This window comes from Fundulus heteroclitus, chromosome 5, assembly GCF_011125445.2.
Source record: "Fundulus heteroclitus isolate FHET01 chromosome 5, MU-UCD_Fhet_4.1, whole genome shotgun sequence".
In the NCBI taxonomy this organism is placed as follows: Eukaryota; Metazoa; Chordata; class Actinopteri; order Cyprinodontiformes; family Fundulidae; genus Fundulus; species Fundulus heteroclitus.
Window position 1 is genome coordinate 39100722 of NC_046365.1, and position 16829 is coordinate 39117550.

General features: G+C 41.8%; 1 protein-coding gene across 1 annotated transcript in view; it reads left to right on the top strand.

Moving 5' to 3' along the window:
- Positions 1–14481, top strand: part of LOC105939900 (broad substrate specificity ATP-binding cassette transporter ABCG2) — a 21004-nt gene extending 6523 nt beyond the window's left edge. Inside the window, exons 3-16 of the mRNA XM_012882252.3 lie at positions 543–602; positions 2803–2917; positions 3019–3171; positions 3249–3406; positions 4264–4415; positions 4495–4590; positions 6836–7086; positions 9343–9425; positions 10862–10951; positions 11027–11148; positions 11319–11473; positions 13025–13114; positions 13813–13916; positions 14009–14481. Of these exons, the coding sequence (XP_012737706.3) occupies positions 543–602; positions 2803–2917; positions 3019–3171; positions 3249–3406; positions 4264–4415; positions 4495–4590; positions 6836–7086; positions 9343–9425; positions 10862–10951; positions 11027–11148; positions 11319–11473; positions 13025–13114; positions 13813–13916; positions 14009–14156 (1777 nt within the window). The 3' untranslated portion in view covers positions 14157–14481. The remainder of the gene's footprint in view (positions 1–542; positions 603–2802; positions 2918–3018; positions 3172–3248; positions 3407–4263; positions 4416–4494; positions 4591–6835; positions 7087–9342; positions 9426–10861; positions 10952–11026; positions 11149–11318; positions 11474–13024; positions 13115–13812; positions 13917–14008) is intronic.
- The last annotated feature ends 2348 nt before the right edge of the window (positions 14482–16829 follow it).

Here is a 16829-nt window from a genome sequence, read left to right on the forward strand (position 1 = left end):
GTTTCCTCTCAGATGGTATTAACGGCACTGACATTTCCCATGGAAGAATGAATAATTTCACAAGTGTTTTGACCTTCACCTGCCACTCTGTTAATTATATTATATTAAGCATGGGTTCTTGCATATAATCTCTCTAATGCACTAAAGAGCAGACTGCCAGGGAAGCGAATTAAACAGCATCACGTGATCCGCCTCCGGAGTTTTATTCAGTCTTATTTTTCTTTTTGTGACTTTTCTCTAAGAGCTTCAAAGGATTTGCTCTAGTTTTTTCCCCCCTCAATTGTTGTCTAGGTTATTAAGCAGGTTTTCTATGTTTCTGTTAGCAAGAAACTTCATAAAGGAAGTTATTAAAGGCAAAGAAGTAACTGATGTTGGGAAAAGTGCAATGATAGAAAGAATTTATCTGAAGTTTCAGCAAATCGGAGTATTCTGCTTTTAGTTTTACAGCAAATGTTACTACAAAACTGAACTCTCTGAATGGATAATATTTAATTTTTACTTTTGTTTAATTTCCTACTAACACTTGTTTGTCTGTGTTTCAGTGGGATTATGAGACCCGGTTTAAATGCCATTCTTGGACCAACTGGAAGTGGAAAATCTTCGTGAGTATCAGTTACTGATCTATGTTTAAAACATTCACAGAGGCTCTAAAAGGTGTCCGGTTTATTTGATGCAAAAAAGTTTCACCATGAATGATACATCATTTCAAAACCTTTTCCAACTTTATCCTGAAAAATTCAGCACAAAAAAACCCCGACTGTTAGGAGGAAAATGCAAAAATAAATTGAAAGATTTTAGTCAGAAAAGTGAGGTCTCATAATGCCATGCAATGGATCTGGTGCTTTGGTTGCGTAAAACATCTTTATAAAAGATCCTTATTGTGGGATCTTTCCTCTGATTGGTGGATTTTAAACAGAGAAATTATCTCAAATGCTCAGTTGCTGCAGCTGATAGTTTCAAAAATGTTTATATATGAATATTGGCGTTAAATGGAATTCATATACTGTAGGTTGGTTCGTTGGCTGGCGGGGAGAGCGACAGATGTTCATATTAGATTATAATCATAATATAGTCAAATTCAGTTTATATTGCCAGTTGGGTGGTCAATGACCGTTGGAGATGGGCATGAGCAACCCTGGTAAGTGGTTATAGATCAGCGGATGGATGAATGGATGCCAGCTGGTGAAAAACTGTCTCATGTAGCTCAGCTAATTGCATCAAGTCACTTGCTGCAGCAATCCCTCCACCAGAGCAAGCATGTCATGACAGTGGGAAGGAACCACTCACTCTTAACAGCAAGAAACCTTTCGCAGAATCCAGACTCAGTGTCAGCAGCCATCTGCCGGGTCAACCTCGGTAGTAAAAGGACAAAAAGTAGATGCAGAAAAAACACAGAAGCGCTTGTTAAGAACTATGTTCTCAGATTTAATTCAATTCAATTCAGTTTTTATTTAATCACAACACAGTTCATCTCAAGGCTCTTTCCAAAGTCAGACTCCATCAGATCCTCCAGGTTGGTGAGAAAGTTTCCTCTCTAAGGAAACCCAGCAGGTTGCATCAAGTCTCTCCAAGCAGCATTCACTCCTCCTGAAAGAGCGTAGAGCCACAGTGGACAGTCGTCTGCATTGTTGATGGCTTTGCAGCAATCCCTCATACTGAGCATGCATGAAGCGACAGTGGAGAGGAAAACTCCCCTTTAACAGGGAGGAGAACCTCCAGCAGAACCAGAACCAGGCTCAGTGTGAACGCTCATCTGCCTCCACCCACTGGGGCTTAGAGAAGACAGAGCAGAGACACAGAAAGCACAGAAGCTCACATTGATCCAGGAGTACTTTCTATGTTAGATGGTAATAGTAGGATGATCTGTCCTTCCCTGGATGACAGGTCACCCGACCAGGTGTACCTTCTATGAAGAAAAAAATGACAGAACAAAAGTTAAAAGCTGAAATAACAACAAACAATGCAGATTGGAGAGCAGTAGGAGAACTCAGCAGAGTGAGAGAAATAGACCCTGATGTCCTCCAGCAGCCTAAGCCTATAGCAGCATAACTATAGAGGTAGCTCAGGGTAACATGATCCACTCTAACTAGAAGCTTTGTCAAAAAGGAAAGTTTTAAGATTAGTCTTAAAAGTAGACAGGGTGTCTGCCTCACGGACCAAAACTGGGAGTTGGTTCCACAGGAGAGAAGCCTGATAGCTAAAGGATCTGCCTCCCATTCTACTTTTAGAGACTCTAGGAACCACTAGCAGACCTGCAGTCTGAGAGCGAAGTGCTCTGTTAGGAACATACGGGGTAATCAGAGCTCTGATATATGATGGAGCTTGATTATTAAGGGCTTTATACATGAGAAGAAGAATTTTAAATTCTATTATTGATTTAACAGGAAGCCAATGAAGGGAAGCTAAAATAGGAGAAATATGATCCCTCTTGTTGATTTTCATCAGAACTCTTGCTGCAGCATTTTGGATCAGCTGAAGACTTTGAACTGCATTTTGTGGATTTCCTGATTGTAAAGAATTACAATAGTCCAGCCTTAATGGCAGCGGGAGCTCTGCAGTGGTTTTATCTAGGAGAGAAACTGAACAGATAAGGTCTGGTCTAGTGGTACCTTCTATAAACAGAGAGTATGCGTGCTATAGTTAGGCGCAGCAGTGGCTGTTGTGCAAAAACCTTTATGTGGAAAGGTTTTCATCTCATACTCGCGTCTTAAAGACATTAAAGACATTCTAATGCTAAATACCACCAGTACCATTTGGTAAATCCCGTGATATTAACTTGTTTCTATATTGCTTTCCTTAAAGCTTCTTGGACATTCTGGCTGGGAGGAAGGATCCTCTGGGTCTATCAGGGGAGGTTCTTATTGACGGAGCGCCGCAGCCTCCGAACTTCAAGTGTCTCTCTGGCTATGTGGTCCAGGTGAACTAATCGGCTCGTAAGCTGAAAATGAACTTGGGCGGCCCTGAATGATGGTGAATGTCACAGAGTAATGGTTGTGTGCACTGCTGTCGCCTTTCTAGGAGGATGTAGTTATGGGCACCCTGACTGTGAGGCAGAATCTCAGCTTTTCTGCAGCGCTACGCCTTCCGACCTCTGTGCCCCAAAGTGAGAAGGAGGCCCGAGTCGAGCATCTCATCAGGGAGCTGTGTCTCAGCAAAGTGGCGGACTCTAAGGTAGAAGACCTGCTCCAGCAGTCCAAATGTCTGCCTGTTCCTTTTCTCTTTATATTTGTTTTGTTTGTTGTTTTCAGGTGGGCTCACCGATGACCCGGGGAATCTCAGGAGGAGAGAGGAAGAGAACCAACATCGGGATGGAGCTGATTATTGATCCGGCGGTTCTGTTTCTGGATGAGCCGACCACAGGGCTCGATGCCAGCACCGCCAACTCTGTCCTGCTGCTGCTGAAGAGGTGAAGAAAACCTGAACTTCTGTCACTTCTTTTTTTGATGCAATCACAGACCCTGTCCTCTGGGAAGCACCGATCTAAAGAGACTGGGTCTAAAATCCCTCTGTCTGTACGCTCCAACCTCGTGAAATGTTCCTGAGGAACTCTGATCTCTTTCCCACAGGACAAAGTAGCCTATAAAGAGCAGGGCGTGCATCATTTATGATTTTTTGTTTGTGGAAAATAATTCCCTGTATGCTTACGCTACTTCAGTGTACATTAAAATGGCTCTAAAAGAGGTGTTTACAGTTCATACTAGTAATGATTTTGTAAGCATATATTTTGGTCTGATTCGGACTCTGGATAGAAAACGGGATATAAAGCTGCTCCAGGCTCTACTAGCACCCAGTAAAAAATCCATAACAAGAAAATGGTTAATTCCAACACCCCCTAACATTAGAAGATTGGTTTAGCATTGCTTTAGATACATTTAAATTTGAAAAGTTGACATTTTCTTTAAGAACACAGACAGAAAAAGTTTGTGCATAAGTTTTGCATCCCCCTTTCAAAGTGATTTTGTATAATTCTTGGATCCTAACTATATTGAGGCGCTGTATTGACCTTCTCAAACCTTCTCAAAATAAGATGGCTAGATATTTGTTTTTCTTCCTGAATATGTAAAAGGTACCTGCAGCTCCCAGTCAATGCCACCATGTTGTGTGTGTGTGTGTGTGTTCTTTTTAGGAAAAGGACTCATTTTGTGTGTCAAAACAGATGTACTGTAATGTTTTTCATCCTTTTCAAGCTAAATAACATGTTTGTATTTCTGTTAGATGGAAACACAGAAGTGTGATTGACTGATGTCACTGTGCGTTTCTCAGGATGGCCAGTCACGGGCGAACTATCATCATGTCCATCCACCAGCCTCGCTACTCCATCTACCGACTCTTTGACACGCTGACTCTGTTGGTGGGTGGGAGGATGGTGTACCATGGACCAGCCCCCAGCGCTTTGGACTACTTCTCTAACATTGGTGACTATTGTCCTTAAAGAAACTCATGAACCTGTTGCTATTTTCGATTGATTTTGTTGGACGTGTTTTACTGTTCCAGGCTATCCGTGCGAGCCTCACAACAACCCAGCCGACTTCTTCCTTGATGTTTTAAACGGAGTCTTCACTAAGCCAAGCAAAGTTCACGACACGGCAGGTAAATTCACATCAAATGTCTAAAGGTATCTGGTTTTAATCAGGTTACATCGTCTTTGTATTGTCGCTCTTTGCATCCCTTTTCCAGAACTATACGAGCGACATATTGTATGCGTCTTAAAAGTGAGCGAACAAGTCAAGAGCAAAAGGAGTACTGGGTCAAATTAATCTATATCTCTAGAAAACTGAAAGTCAAGTCTTCAGGAAAGTGGGGGGAAATGCAGCAAAACCCTGAAACAGAATCAGGAGTCAGTTGGTTTTCTGTTGTATAGCAAAGTTTCAGCAAAAAGCTCTTTGGGATTTACCAAATATCACAAGAATTGTCCTCAAAAACAAAAAGAACTGAGTAGAAATGTTGTCTTTGTGACAGCTGAATGGCTGGTAACCAAATTCCCAACAATCAAATGTAGACTTGGTTCTATAGTTTCCAGTTGTGTGGTTCAGTTTAGGGAGTTCTTTATAAATAACTCATAGGTTAGAGTTAAATGGTTTGATATAAAGAGCTTCTGGTGGAGGCTCCTGTTCCTTTTAATTATTGCTTTTTTATGGCACTTCTACATAAAGGCCAAATTTGTGGACAGTTCTGTTAATAGAGCCGTGGATAGCTGTAGCTCCTCCACAGACACCACCACACTTCCCAGGATCCACGTATCAAATCAAAGTGGTTGTGGAGGAGGACTTTCTGTTGTCTTCAAGCAACCTCTGACAAACTCGGGGGAAGAGAGAACAATCCCAAGACGTGCTTAGTTAGGCAGACGGGTGATGGTTGAGGAATCAGTTTGGCAACCTCCCTAATCCGGTCACAGGGTCCTCAAAGCGGCAGCAGAGCCGGATGGCTCCAAGGAATGCCAGTCCATCGCTGTGCAAGAGCTCGTTGGCGTAGTTGGCTTTCCCCCTGGTGGCGGGACGCCAGAAGCAGAGGAGATTTGTTCTGAGAAGCTGCGGCTCCTGGAAACCGTCTGCATGTCGTGGCTGTCTCGCTTTCTCAGCCCAGTCTACCGTAGCGCAGGACTGAGCAGCTCCAGTCCTCCAGGGCCGCTGTCCAGAACGTTTCAGATGCCTTCCTGCTCGGGCACCTCTGAGGAGGCAATTCAAGCATTTTAACGAATGTAGCAAACACACGTCTGAAACCTGCCGGACACCAGCCCTGGAGGAACACCGTTCATCTCTGTTCTCAGGTCTCGGCAAAGCTCGGACTTTCCGGACCATGGAGCAGATCTTTACCTCGGTAGGATTGCTGAGGTGTTTCATCATTTGGTGTAGCCATGTTTCACACAGGTAGAAAAGCTTTTACAGTGTCCCTCAGGGCAGGGGGCTTCAACCTTGGCCCTTGGGACTCTCTGCTCCACCACACCTGGCTCTGATGATTGTGTGACCTCCTCCAGGTGTGTGGAGGCAGGGGAACACCTAAAACGTTCAGGACACTGGGTCCTCAGCACCAGGGTGGAAGACCCCTGCCTAAAGGCCCATTCATACCTGACGTAAAAGACTGATACGGATACGTGTGGAGTGTTTCATACGTTCTAGCCGTCGATTTCGTCCGTATTTTGACACGAAAATTGGGAGCTTACGATTACGGACGAAACGGATCAATACGGAGCAATACTACCGGAAACGGTGGGGGCGCTATTGAGTTTGTAGTACAAAATGTCAACAAAATCACGAAGAAGGTTAGAATTCTGGGCTTTAAACAATGGCGGGATTCGAGGAACGACTTTCGGAGCTTGTCCGCAACTACCCACACATAAGATGTGTCGTGTCCGGGGCACAGGGACAAACAAAAAGTTTACTTACAAAGCAATAACAACAAAATCACGTCTTGGACCGTCGCCATGTTTGATCAGTGACGAATCATTGGCGCCCAGCACTGCCACCTAGAGGACATATTGGTTATTGCGCAACGGACAGAGGTATGAAGGAGTCAACGGATAGAACATACGGACAGAAATACGGACGTGTAGGCCAAACGTAGGGTATGAATGGACCTTTAGAGCATTCGGTGTGGGTGCGGTAGGATGGGGAACTGGGATCGGTTTCATGGGCTATCTGGTCCCTGAATCACCAAAGCAAGAGTTGTGACTCCTTCAGGGTTCCCTCCTGCCACCATTCTCGTTCATGGTACTCATGGACAAGATGGCGTCTGGATCGGTGTCCTCTCAGTCAGGACCGTCGTCTTCTGTCATGCAGTCTGATTCTTACTCTTGTCGTGAGGTTTTTTTTTTTCAACGAGCTCTTTATGCGAACAGATCTGACCTTTGAGGAACTTGGTTCTACCAGGCAGAACATCGAGGAGCACCTTGTAGAGGAGTACAAGAACAGCAGCTACTCCAACGACGCGCGGGCCGACTTGAGGCGCATTCTTCAAAACAAGGAGCGTCTGTCGCCGGCGGGCTCTCGCAGCATCGCCTACAACAGCTCCTTCCTGCACCAACTTCGATGGGTTTTTCAGAGAACCTTCCAGAACCTCATGCTGACTCCACAGACGTCTGTGGCTCAGGTGAACCGATTCGTTCCCAGTTGACCTCTCGGTTTTGGGGTTTTGAGACACCTTCAAAAACAACGAGCGCGTGATGAATAAAACTTTGTTTTCCCGTTGTTGCTCCAAAGTGACAACACTGGCACGGCTTCCTTCAAACGGGCTCTTTAATAAACGCCGTGAAAACTACAGAAATAAAGACAAGCTTTAGAAATAGATACATTTACAGACAGTCAGGTGACACATACTTTAACAAAAGTTACCTCGTGACCGCCTGCCACTTCGGAGGTCTTTAACAGATTAATTCTTCGTTGTCCACTCTAAATTAAAACCATAACCAATAAATTTACTAAATATTACAAACATAAATACAAATACCTTGACAGCTGCAGGAAATACGAGACTGCTACTTGTAGCTCTTTTCCAGATTTCTGCTCCTTCTCTCATATGCAAATCTCCCTGCCTTTCTTATATACGCAAATCTCGCGATAACTTTCAACAAATAGAAAAGAAATAAAATACAATAATTTTACATAAACCTCAAAATGTGAACTAAACAACTTAAAATACATTATCTGAAATAAACATAAATTTTTTCCAAGAAATAAATCATTTCACTGTCACTTATACCCGTAACTACCAACAAACACGTAGGTCTTTGAAGGGGTCACGTCAACGCTCTCATTAGTCATCCCAGGGCGGTGAAATGCTGTTAGAAATCTCCTCACTTTAAGAATTATTAACAGCTAATTGGCCCTAGATAAGTCAAAGTAATCCCACCAGAGGTGCTCTAGGTGGCATGGGTGCTCTAATCGGCTTTGGCGACTGTTGTGACCCTACTCCTGCCTCTTTGGGGCTTAGATCTGAAGTGATATCATATCAGGCAAAAGCCCCGTTGGCTCGAGTCTGGAAGTCGTCACATGATGGTGCCATGACCCGTCGCTCTTCGCCACCCTTGATTCCACATGAGGGGCTGAGGGGAATGAGGTCAAAAAGCCCAAACCTCCCTGACTTATCTGCTCACCCTGGGAACCTCTCGCTCCTGTCACGGCCTGTAAATTGTTGGCTTAAACTGTTTCTTCCCGTTCTGCAACTACATTCTTCAGCTCATCAAACTAATTTAAAGTTATCTGAGTCATTGCAAAAGGCAGTTTTTAAACAGCATTTTAATTTATTAAGGGAAAATGCTTTTTAAGCCAACCTTACACTATGGAAAGAAACATTACCCCATATTCTGATCTCACGGATGAACTATGATTGACCATGTTGTTTATGGGTCAACGTCTTTTTTGTTTGTTTGGTTGGCTTTTTTAATTAAATTAAATTCAATTTTATTTATATAGCATCAATTCATGAAACATGTCATCTCAAGGCACTTTACAAAGTCAAATTCAATCATATTATACAGATTGGTCAAAAATTTCCTATTTAAGGGAACCCAGTTGATTGCATCAAAGTCCCGAAAAGCAGCATTCACTCCTGGTGTGGAGTTTCTGGCAGTGTAGCATTAAGAATTGTTTTCTAAATGTCAAAGATAGCACAAGTGGAGCATTACTGCTTTCACTATAGTGCTCCGATTGACATGTATGCAAAAAACATTACTGGACATTATTTTGGGATTATTTCAAGCTCGGTGGACACAGAAACATGAACGTAAAAGAGAAAGAAAGGTTGAGAAAACAATAAGGTAATACATTAAAGGGGAAAAAGTGACAAAAATAGATTAGAGGGAAAAAAAGATAGATAACATCCTTGGAGTCTGCCTCTACATCTGCAGAAAAAGTAAAAAAAAAACAGCAAAACCAATCAATAAAGTATTACAGGCACAAACAAGCAACACCTTTGATAACATAGCTGAAAAATATGCAGTATTGTTCATTACAAGATGTACTTATACAAGGTTTAAGGTTCAATGTCACCAGCCACCAGGACTGTTTACTGTAGAACCCGTAAAATAAAATACAAAAATCACCTAAAATGTTACCTTCATAAAGTAAATCATCATTAGAAAATAGCTTTTGTATTAACTATCTTTGTTTGATGATCTGAAACATTAAATACTTTTTCACAGCTCTGTCATCATGGTGGAGTACTGGACTAAAAATAATTTAAAAACAAAGCACCTAAAGCCCAAAAATAAAATCTTTGACCTTCAGAAACCGTGGAGAGCTCCTGTTTGAGACCCATTAAAAAGATTCTGCCTCCATGGATGCAAAATATGAAGAAATGAGGAACGCCGCTGAGGTAAAGGCTGTCTTAATCTTTTTCCATGTCCAGGTGGGAGTCAACGTTTTTCTTGCTCTCATCGTTGGAGCCATTTTCTTCTCAGTCCAAGATGATCAGAGTGGTCTCCAAAACAGGTGAACCGACCTGACACACGTTTCCCTAACGCTGAGGATGCTTCTTCACAAATGTTCAGAGTAAAACCTGAAACCTTATCATGCATTAATGACGTTTTGCTGTAGAAAACTGTTTGGCATCATCAGACACGTGTCGCATTTTAGGCCACTAAGCTAAGTGAGAAAAGTGCTGAGAAGTCAGCTGAGGCGCGTAAAGTTTTCTCCTTTGTTTCTGTGCGTAGTTTAGTGGAACATCAGGACCTAACTAAGCCACCATGATCCAGGCCAGTGCCCAGGCAGTCTGCTAAAGAACGCCGTCTGTGCGTATGAGCAGAACTTTTTTTCTAGGGGCCGGCCCGGGTTTCTCCAAGTAGACTTTTGTTTTTCCAAGTAGAGTTTTGACGTGAACACACAGATATTAGGATGATTGTGAAGTCAGTAAACATTGAACACAATCAGGAATAAAACCAATAATTTCTGTCTGGTACCAACGCTCCATACAGCCAAGAACTTACAGAACTTAACCTGCGACCTGAAGTAACTTGGGGGTGTGGCAGTGGAGCAGGCGTAGAGCACCTTCTGGGCACAGAGCACACTTCTAATAGGTTTACTTCAAATTTAACGGATCTGAACTGCTCTAACTCTATGGAAGGCCATTTCCGTCACATGAAAATTAAAATATGCCAAATGGTATGTCACAATTATAAGATACAATGTTGTAAATTTGACTTTGAAAGTCATAATTATAAGATATAAAATATTAACTTTGAAAGTCGAAATTCGAATTTGTGTCTCATTATTATTACTTTGTATCTCATAATTATGACTTTTAAAGTCAAAAGTATGACTTTGTATCTCATAATTCTTACTTTGTATCTCATAATTATTACTTTACATTTCATAATTATGAGTCTGAAAGTCGAAACTATGACCTTGTATCTCATAATTCTTACTTTGTATCTCATAAATATTACTTCACATCTCATAATTGTGACTTTCAAAGTCAAACTTATGACTTTGTATCTCATAATTATGACTCTGAAAGTCGAAATTATGACTTTGTATCTTATAATTATGACTTCCAAAGTCAAAATTGTGACTTTTTATCTCATAATTCTTACTTTGTATCTCATAAATATTACTTCACATCTCATATTTATGACTTTCAAAGTCAAAAGTATGACTTTGTATCTCATAATTCTTACTTTGTATCTCATAATTATGACTCTAAAGGTCAAAAGTATGACTTTTTATCTCATAATTCTTACTTCTCATAGTTATGACATACCATGTGGCATTTTTTTTATTTCATGTGGCAGAAATTGGCTTTCGTAGTTATCAGTATTTTAAACTGGATCTAGTTGCTGTAACAAAGGAGATAAAACCAGAGCAATAAAATCATGTTTTGTCTCAGAAAGAGATCCAGTGACCGGGTTCTGGTTTGTTGTTCGCTGCAGGATGGGCGCCCTCTTCTTCATCACGACCAACCAGTGTTTCAGCACCGTGTCTGCAGCTGAGCTCTTCATCGCGGAGAGGAACCTGTTTGTGTACGTAGTCCTGCATGAGGACGACACGTTTGTGGCTCCAGGTCTGGCCTCTTAACATCTGCCGTTTCATTACAGGCATGAATACATCAATGGCTACTACAGAGTCTCTGTGTACTTCCTGTCTAAAATCCTTTGTGACCTCATCATGCGCACCGTCACCTCTGTCATCTTCAGCGTCGTTGTCTACTTTCTGATCGGTAAGAGGCACAGATCTGCGTGCCGTGCAAAAGTTTTAAACCCTTCTTTACGTCTCGATACCTTCCTTCCAGTGAGCCAGGCTTTCTCTGAGTTTTTATAAGATGTTGTTGAGCTTTGTGGTTTCTGAAGGAAAACTTAAGACCTCGGTGATGATGGCTTGTCTCCTCAGGGCTGAAGTCCACGGTGGAAGCCTTCCTCATCTTCACATTCACAGTGACCCTGGTGGCCTACACGGCCACGGCCCTGACGATGGCCATCTCAGCCGATCAGAGCGTCGTGGCTCTCGCCAACATCTTCATGACCATAACATTTGTCTTCATGATGGTGAGAAATGCAGCAGTTCGGGAAAACAAATGCAAAGAAATGTTTGTAGTCTGTCTTTAAACGCTTTTCAGAAAGTTTACGTTACCCATGTTAACGGGAAAGATGCTTGGTTGCAGCGTAGCAGCTGGCGACCTGCAGTAACTCAAACTATCAGCGTATTCAGCCGTAATCTATCAGGATTCAGCTCTGATCCCACGGAACGATCCCATGCCACGTTTAAAGAGGCCAGGAGGTCCTGCACTTTCATCAAAATTAAGATTTATTTCATCAATCAAGATGTATATTTATCATTAATCGCACTGAGGTATTTTTCCTATTCATTTATTGAAGTAAAAAAACATAAAGAACCTGATTTATCTACATCTACAGCGAAAAAGCTAAGAGGACTCTAAAAAAAATGTTCTTGCACAACTTTCACTGAGTTGATGCAAACTGTGTAATAGTCATGCCATTTGCTCCAATTTAAAAAGCATTTTATATGACATCACCAATGACATTTGTTTCTTACTTTTATTTGTGTTCATACCTTTATGCCGAAATCACTTCAGAACTTCATCGCTCATTGTTTTCCACTTGGTAATTAATTAATGTACATATAAATGTGTGTGTGTATAGATAGATAGATAGATAGATAGATAGATAGATAGATAGATAGATAGATAGATAGATAGATAGATAGATAGATAGATAGATAGATAGATAGATAGATAGATAGATAGATAGATAGATAGATAGATAGATAGAAAAGAGAAAGACATTTCATGCGATAGCACAGTAATTTACAACAATTTGTATCTTACTGTAAGGTGGGTGCTATCTTGAACATTTAAATCTTATCAGATGCTAAAGACTATTTACCTTTAGCTTCTCAGGAGATGCTGTCGGTGCATTCAACTTGATTTTGGTGACATAATGTCAATAAAGCCTCTTGATTGTTGACCATTCTACAACAACAGACATAATTCTAAAGCAGAAATTAGCTGCTAATCTTCCTGTAGGTGGAAGTCCAGCAAATTCGCCCCAAGCTCAGACTGTGGAACACGGACAATGATAAGAAAACCCCCAAGTTGCATTTCAAGCTCTAAATGTTAGGAAAATGCGAGCTCGTCTTTCTCAACTCAAGCTTGGCCCAATTTTGTTTGTCAAACACAACTAAATAAAATTGAATTGAATTGAACTTCCTTGTGGGAGCTGTGCAGAAACACGTGTCTGCAAACCTCGATGAACCACAGTAGCGTCGGAGAGAAGGCTGGTGGAGAGCTGCAGCTCCACAGGCTTTTAGGTCACCAGGTTCTGACTGTGTGACCACAGACACCCATGGCTGGTCTGAATGGCTACCACATTATATCAAAATTGGACCATCGCTCCAGAGTGCTTAGCTTCTTTCTGTCGGTCGCTCTACGTAAAAATTTGTCTTAAAAACCGGCTGTAAACTACCTCAGCTGGCTTCCAGGTCTTTGCAGGGACTGAACTGGTTGAGGAAAAGCCCTCCCAGCGGCGAGGAGATGCTGCTGCAGCTTGAACGTCTCTGTTTGTGGGTTTTGCTTGCAGATCTTCTCTGGCCTCCTTGTGAACCTTCCCAGCATCGTGGACTGGCTGGCTTGGCTCAAGTACTTCAGCATTCCTCGATACGGCTTCGCGGTACGTGTGAACCGAGGATTTCTTTCCTTCTGGCGTTTCCATGTTGGACAAACGCTCTAAGTGCAGGAATGCTTCTGCGTTCCTGCAGCTCGTCAGAGTTCATCTGAAGAATCTTAGGCTGTGTCTCATTCCGAATACTTCCCTCAGTGCACTGCTGATGTGCGCTGACCACTTACTGCCGTAGTGCCCACTTTCGATCGTTAGTAGAGTTCCAAAAGGAACACTTATGTTAAAACGCTTACCGGAAATGACGGGATGACGTCACGAACGCAACACACGTGAACGCAAATTTAAGTAAGTAATCTAAGTGATGCATTAGACGAGAGTACAATGCCTCGTATTACCACCATTACTTACATTTATATGATTGCGGTGTCGCAGCTCCGGCTGTCTCGGCTGAATTGTCCGCCATTATTTTCAAAATGGGAACATCTTCCCGACGTCCTTAGTCCCTCCCTTTGTAGTCAAGATGGCGTCCGTTTAGTGCGAGTAGGGTCCATCGTTACGCACTGCATTTTGTGACCGTTTTTAGGGGGTCATCCGGGTACCTTCAGTGCACTGACTTTTTGTGTTATCTACACTATATACTTAAAACTAAGTGTTCGAAGTGTAGAAGTAGGCGGAATGAAAAAGAGCCTTAGTGTGTTTGTGAGTTTGGGGTTTCTCGGTATCAAGTTCTGAGTGTCATCTCCATTCAGGCCTTGAAGATCAACGAGTTTGAGGGTTTAAGGTTCTGCGAGGAGCCTGCGAGGCAACCTGCTAACGCGTCGTCCGACTGTGGCGCGAGCTCGGCGGCCCAGATGTGAGTAACCCGTCCGCTCACGTCAGAATCCAACTGGACCGCAGGATCCTCCTCCGATCTTCTGATTACAGAGGAGACTGGTGTTGTTTCAGGTGTAGAGGAGAGCAGTACCTGGACTACCTGGGGATAAGGTCCAGCTCCTGGGGCCTGTGGGAAAATCACGTGGCCTTGGCCGTCATGATGGTCGTCTTCCTCTTCATCGCCTACCTGAAGCTGCGCTACATCAGGAAGTTCACCTAAACCGAGATCCTGGACTCAACCTTTCAGGGATAAACCCTTAGACCGGCACGCATACCTACCACAAACGCATCCATTCTCGAGACAAATTAAACGCTTGGCCCGGTCCAAATGTCTGGGTGAGACGGGCGGAGATCTAGAAACTGAACCCACAGAGAATAATGTGTGACGACACTGCTGGGTTCACGTTGGAGCTCACTGAGTCCGGCGGGACGTAGGGTGCTGTGAAAAAACATCGTCCCATTTTCTGCAATCAATTTAAATATCAGACAAACATAACCCCAGTAAATGCAGGAGGAAGCTTTCTAAAAGATGATTTACTTTATTAATAAAAAAAAAAAAAGAAAGAAACTACTCCAACCAGCCTGGCAACGTGTGATTAAATACCTTTTTTCTGATCACTGTCTGAAACGGTATCACTAAAATAAGCCAACCCACAGAACCCGTCCGACAACATGAAGTAGGCTAAAAGCCCAGATCAAGGAAATTGGCTTCTATCGGTCTGGAAATTACATTTCTAAAGCTGTGGGACAGCAGAGAACCACAGGGAGAACCATCATGCACAGATGGAGGTAATAAGGGACAGCTGAGAACCTTCCCATGGCTGGTTGGCCCACCAAAATTAAAAACACATTCAGTAGAACCCAGAACAACATTTAAAGCGCTGCAGGCCTCCCTCGGTTCAGTTAAAGGAGCAATAGGTAAAATATTTACTGTAAAATCAGCCTAAATGATTCTCATTTGTCAGCTGGGATGGAAGTAACATTCCCTACAATCGCTCCTCTCCATCAACAACATCTTAGTCACGTTTTTCTCCTTTCAAACCTAGAGGTACGGTCCAGAACTACTTCGGTTCTGGAGTGTTTACTTTCTGGTTCCTCAGCCAATCATATGAGAGTTCCCCGGATTCCCAGCACAGAGCGCAGCGTTTGGTATTTATGTTGTTAAAAGAGCTGCAGCCTGCAAACATGGAAGCCAGAAAGAGAAGCGGACCAGAAATAGAACAGAATTCAGCATCAGAGACCCGTCCTGTGGAAGTAGAGATTCAGTGAAGTTTCACAGCAACAACGGACCGTTGAGGAATCAGCAGGCTGTTGTGTTTGTGTTGTTCCGATTCGAACCACTAGGTGTCACTATTGCCTATTGTTCCTTTAAAGCAGAGGTGTCCAAACTTTACGGCTTGTGGGACGCAACTGTCGAATCAACAATCATTCAAAGGGCCATAGAATTAATACAAATAAATGACAAAACCAAAGTATTTTTGTGATTTTGTTTTTAAACTTGTGCTTCAAAATATAACAATTTTAAATAAACAAATTAGATTATCTGTATTTTGCCAATTTTGATAAATGAATTCCAATCAGATTTGAATGCACCAACGTCTACGTTTGAGTAAAAGTCAGATAGATGCGGTCGTATTTACCATTAAATTAAAGATAATGTAAAAAGATGTGGTTATTAAAAGGCAAATGATTTGTGCTGCACCTAGCATTCAATTATATTGAATGGGTTCAATTCCCAGCCCTGACCCATTACCAGCATCTCTCACTGCCATCATAGCATTAAACTCCTCCAAGCACCAACAAGAAAGCTCACGCTGTTCCTTTGATTAACATCCATGGCATTTTTTATTGACTTTAGATGAACATTTACAGTTTTGTAAATATGTTTTTTTAAATAGCTTTAGCCTTAGCCAGTGGTGTCCAAAAATAGTACACGTGGGCAAAAAGAATACAACCCCTTAAAAACTACCTGTGCAACAATAAAATAAGCATGTAATATTTTAATTGAAGAAATAAAGAAGTCAGCAAGAGATATTTTGGGCTGTACTGAGAATAATAGGAACAAATGGAGTGTATTAACTGTTTCTTTAAAAACGCCTGCTGTGTTTAGTCCCGTTTATTAAATTAATTAAAAGCAGACTTGGACGCACCAAAGTCTTCTTTTCAGTAAAAGTCACTGGATAAATGAGGTCTAAGTTGATATGAAATTTAAGACAAAACAAAATCCTCGGTTATTAGCAGGAATACTTTGTGCTGTACCCAAAATTGTTCATTGGAAGAAGATTTTAATCTGTTACAATGTTGTGCTAATTAAAAATAAAAAGTCTCCACCTGTGCTGGATCATTCTTGAACTGCAGTCATGTGGACCGTCACAAAATCAACCCAGGGGCCACTAATGGTCCCCGGGCCACACGTTGGACACCCCTGGTCTAAGATGGAAATAATGAAATTTATTTATACAGCGACCTTAGATGATCAGTGATTTCTGTAGTTCACTTTGCAGCTTAAAAGGCACATTGATACAATTTTATTGTGCCAATAATTATTGTAGGTTGATATTATGCAGATTATTTTATGTTGTGTTGTTTGAAATTTCTCTGTTGCTTTTACCATCTCTGTAGAAGAAATAAACTAGTTAATTTAACTTATCGGGTTTGTGTAATTTTTCCAATACGGTTGACATTGTTTCATCAAGAAGTGTTCACACCTGAAAATTTTTTTATTCATAATGTAAAAAAAAGTGTCACTAATGTAATATTTATTCACCTGAAAGAAGAGATATGGGGGAAAACATCTTTATAGAAATTTCAATATAGGTATGTTTTCCTTGACATTTGGAGTGGAGTGTGTAAACTTGTGAGAGCCTGTGTGACACAAATATTCACATAAACA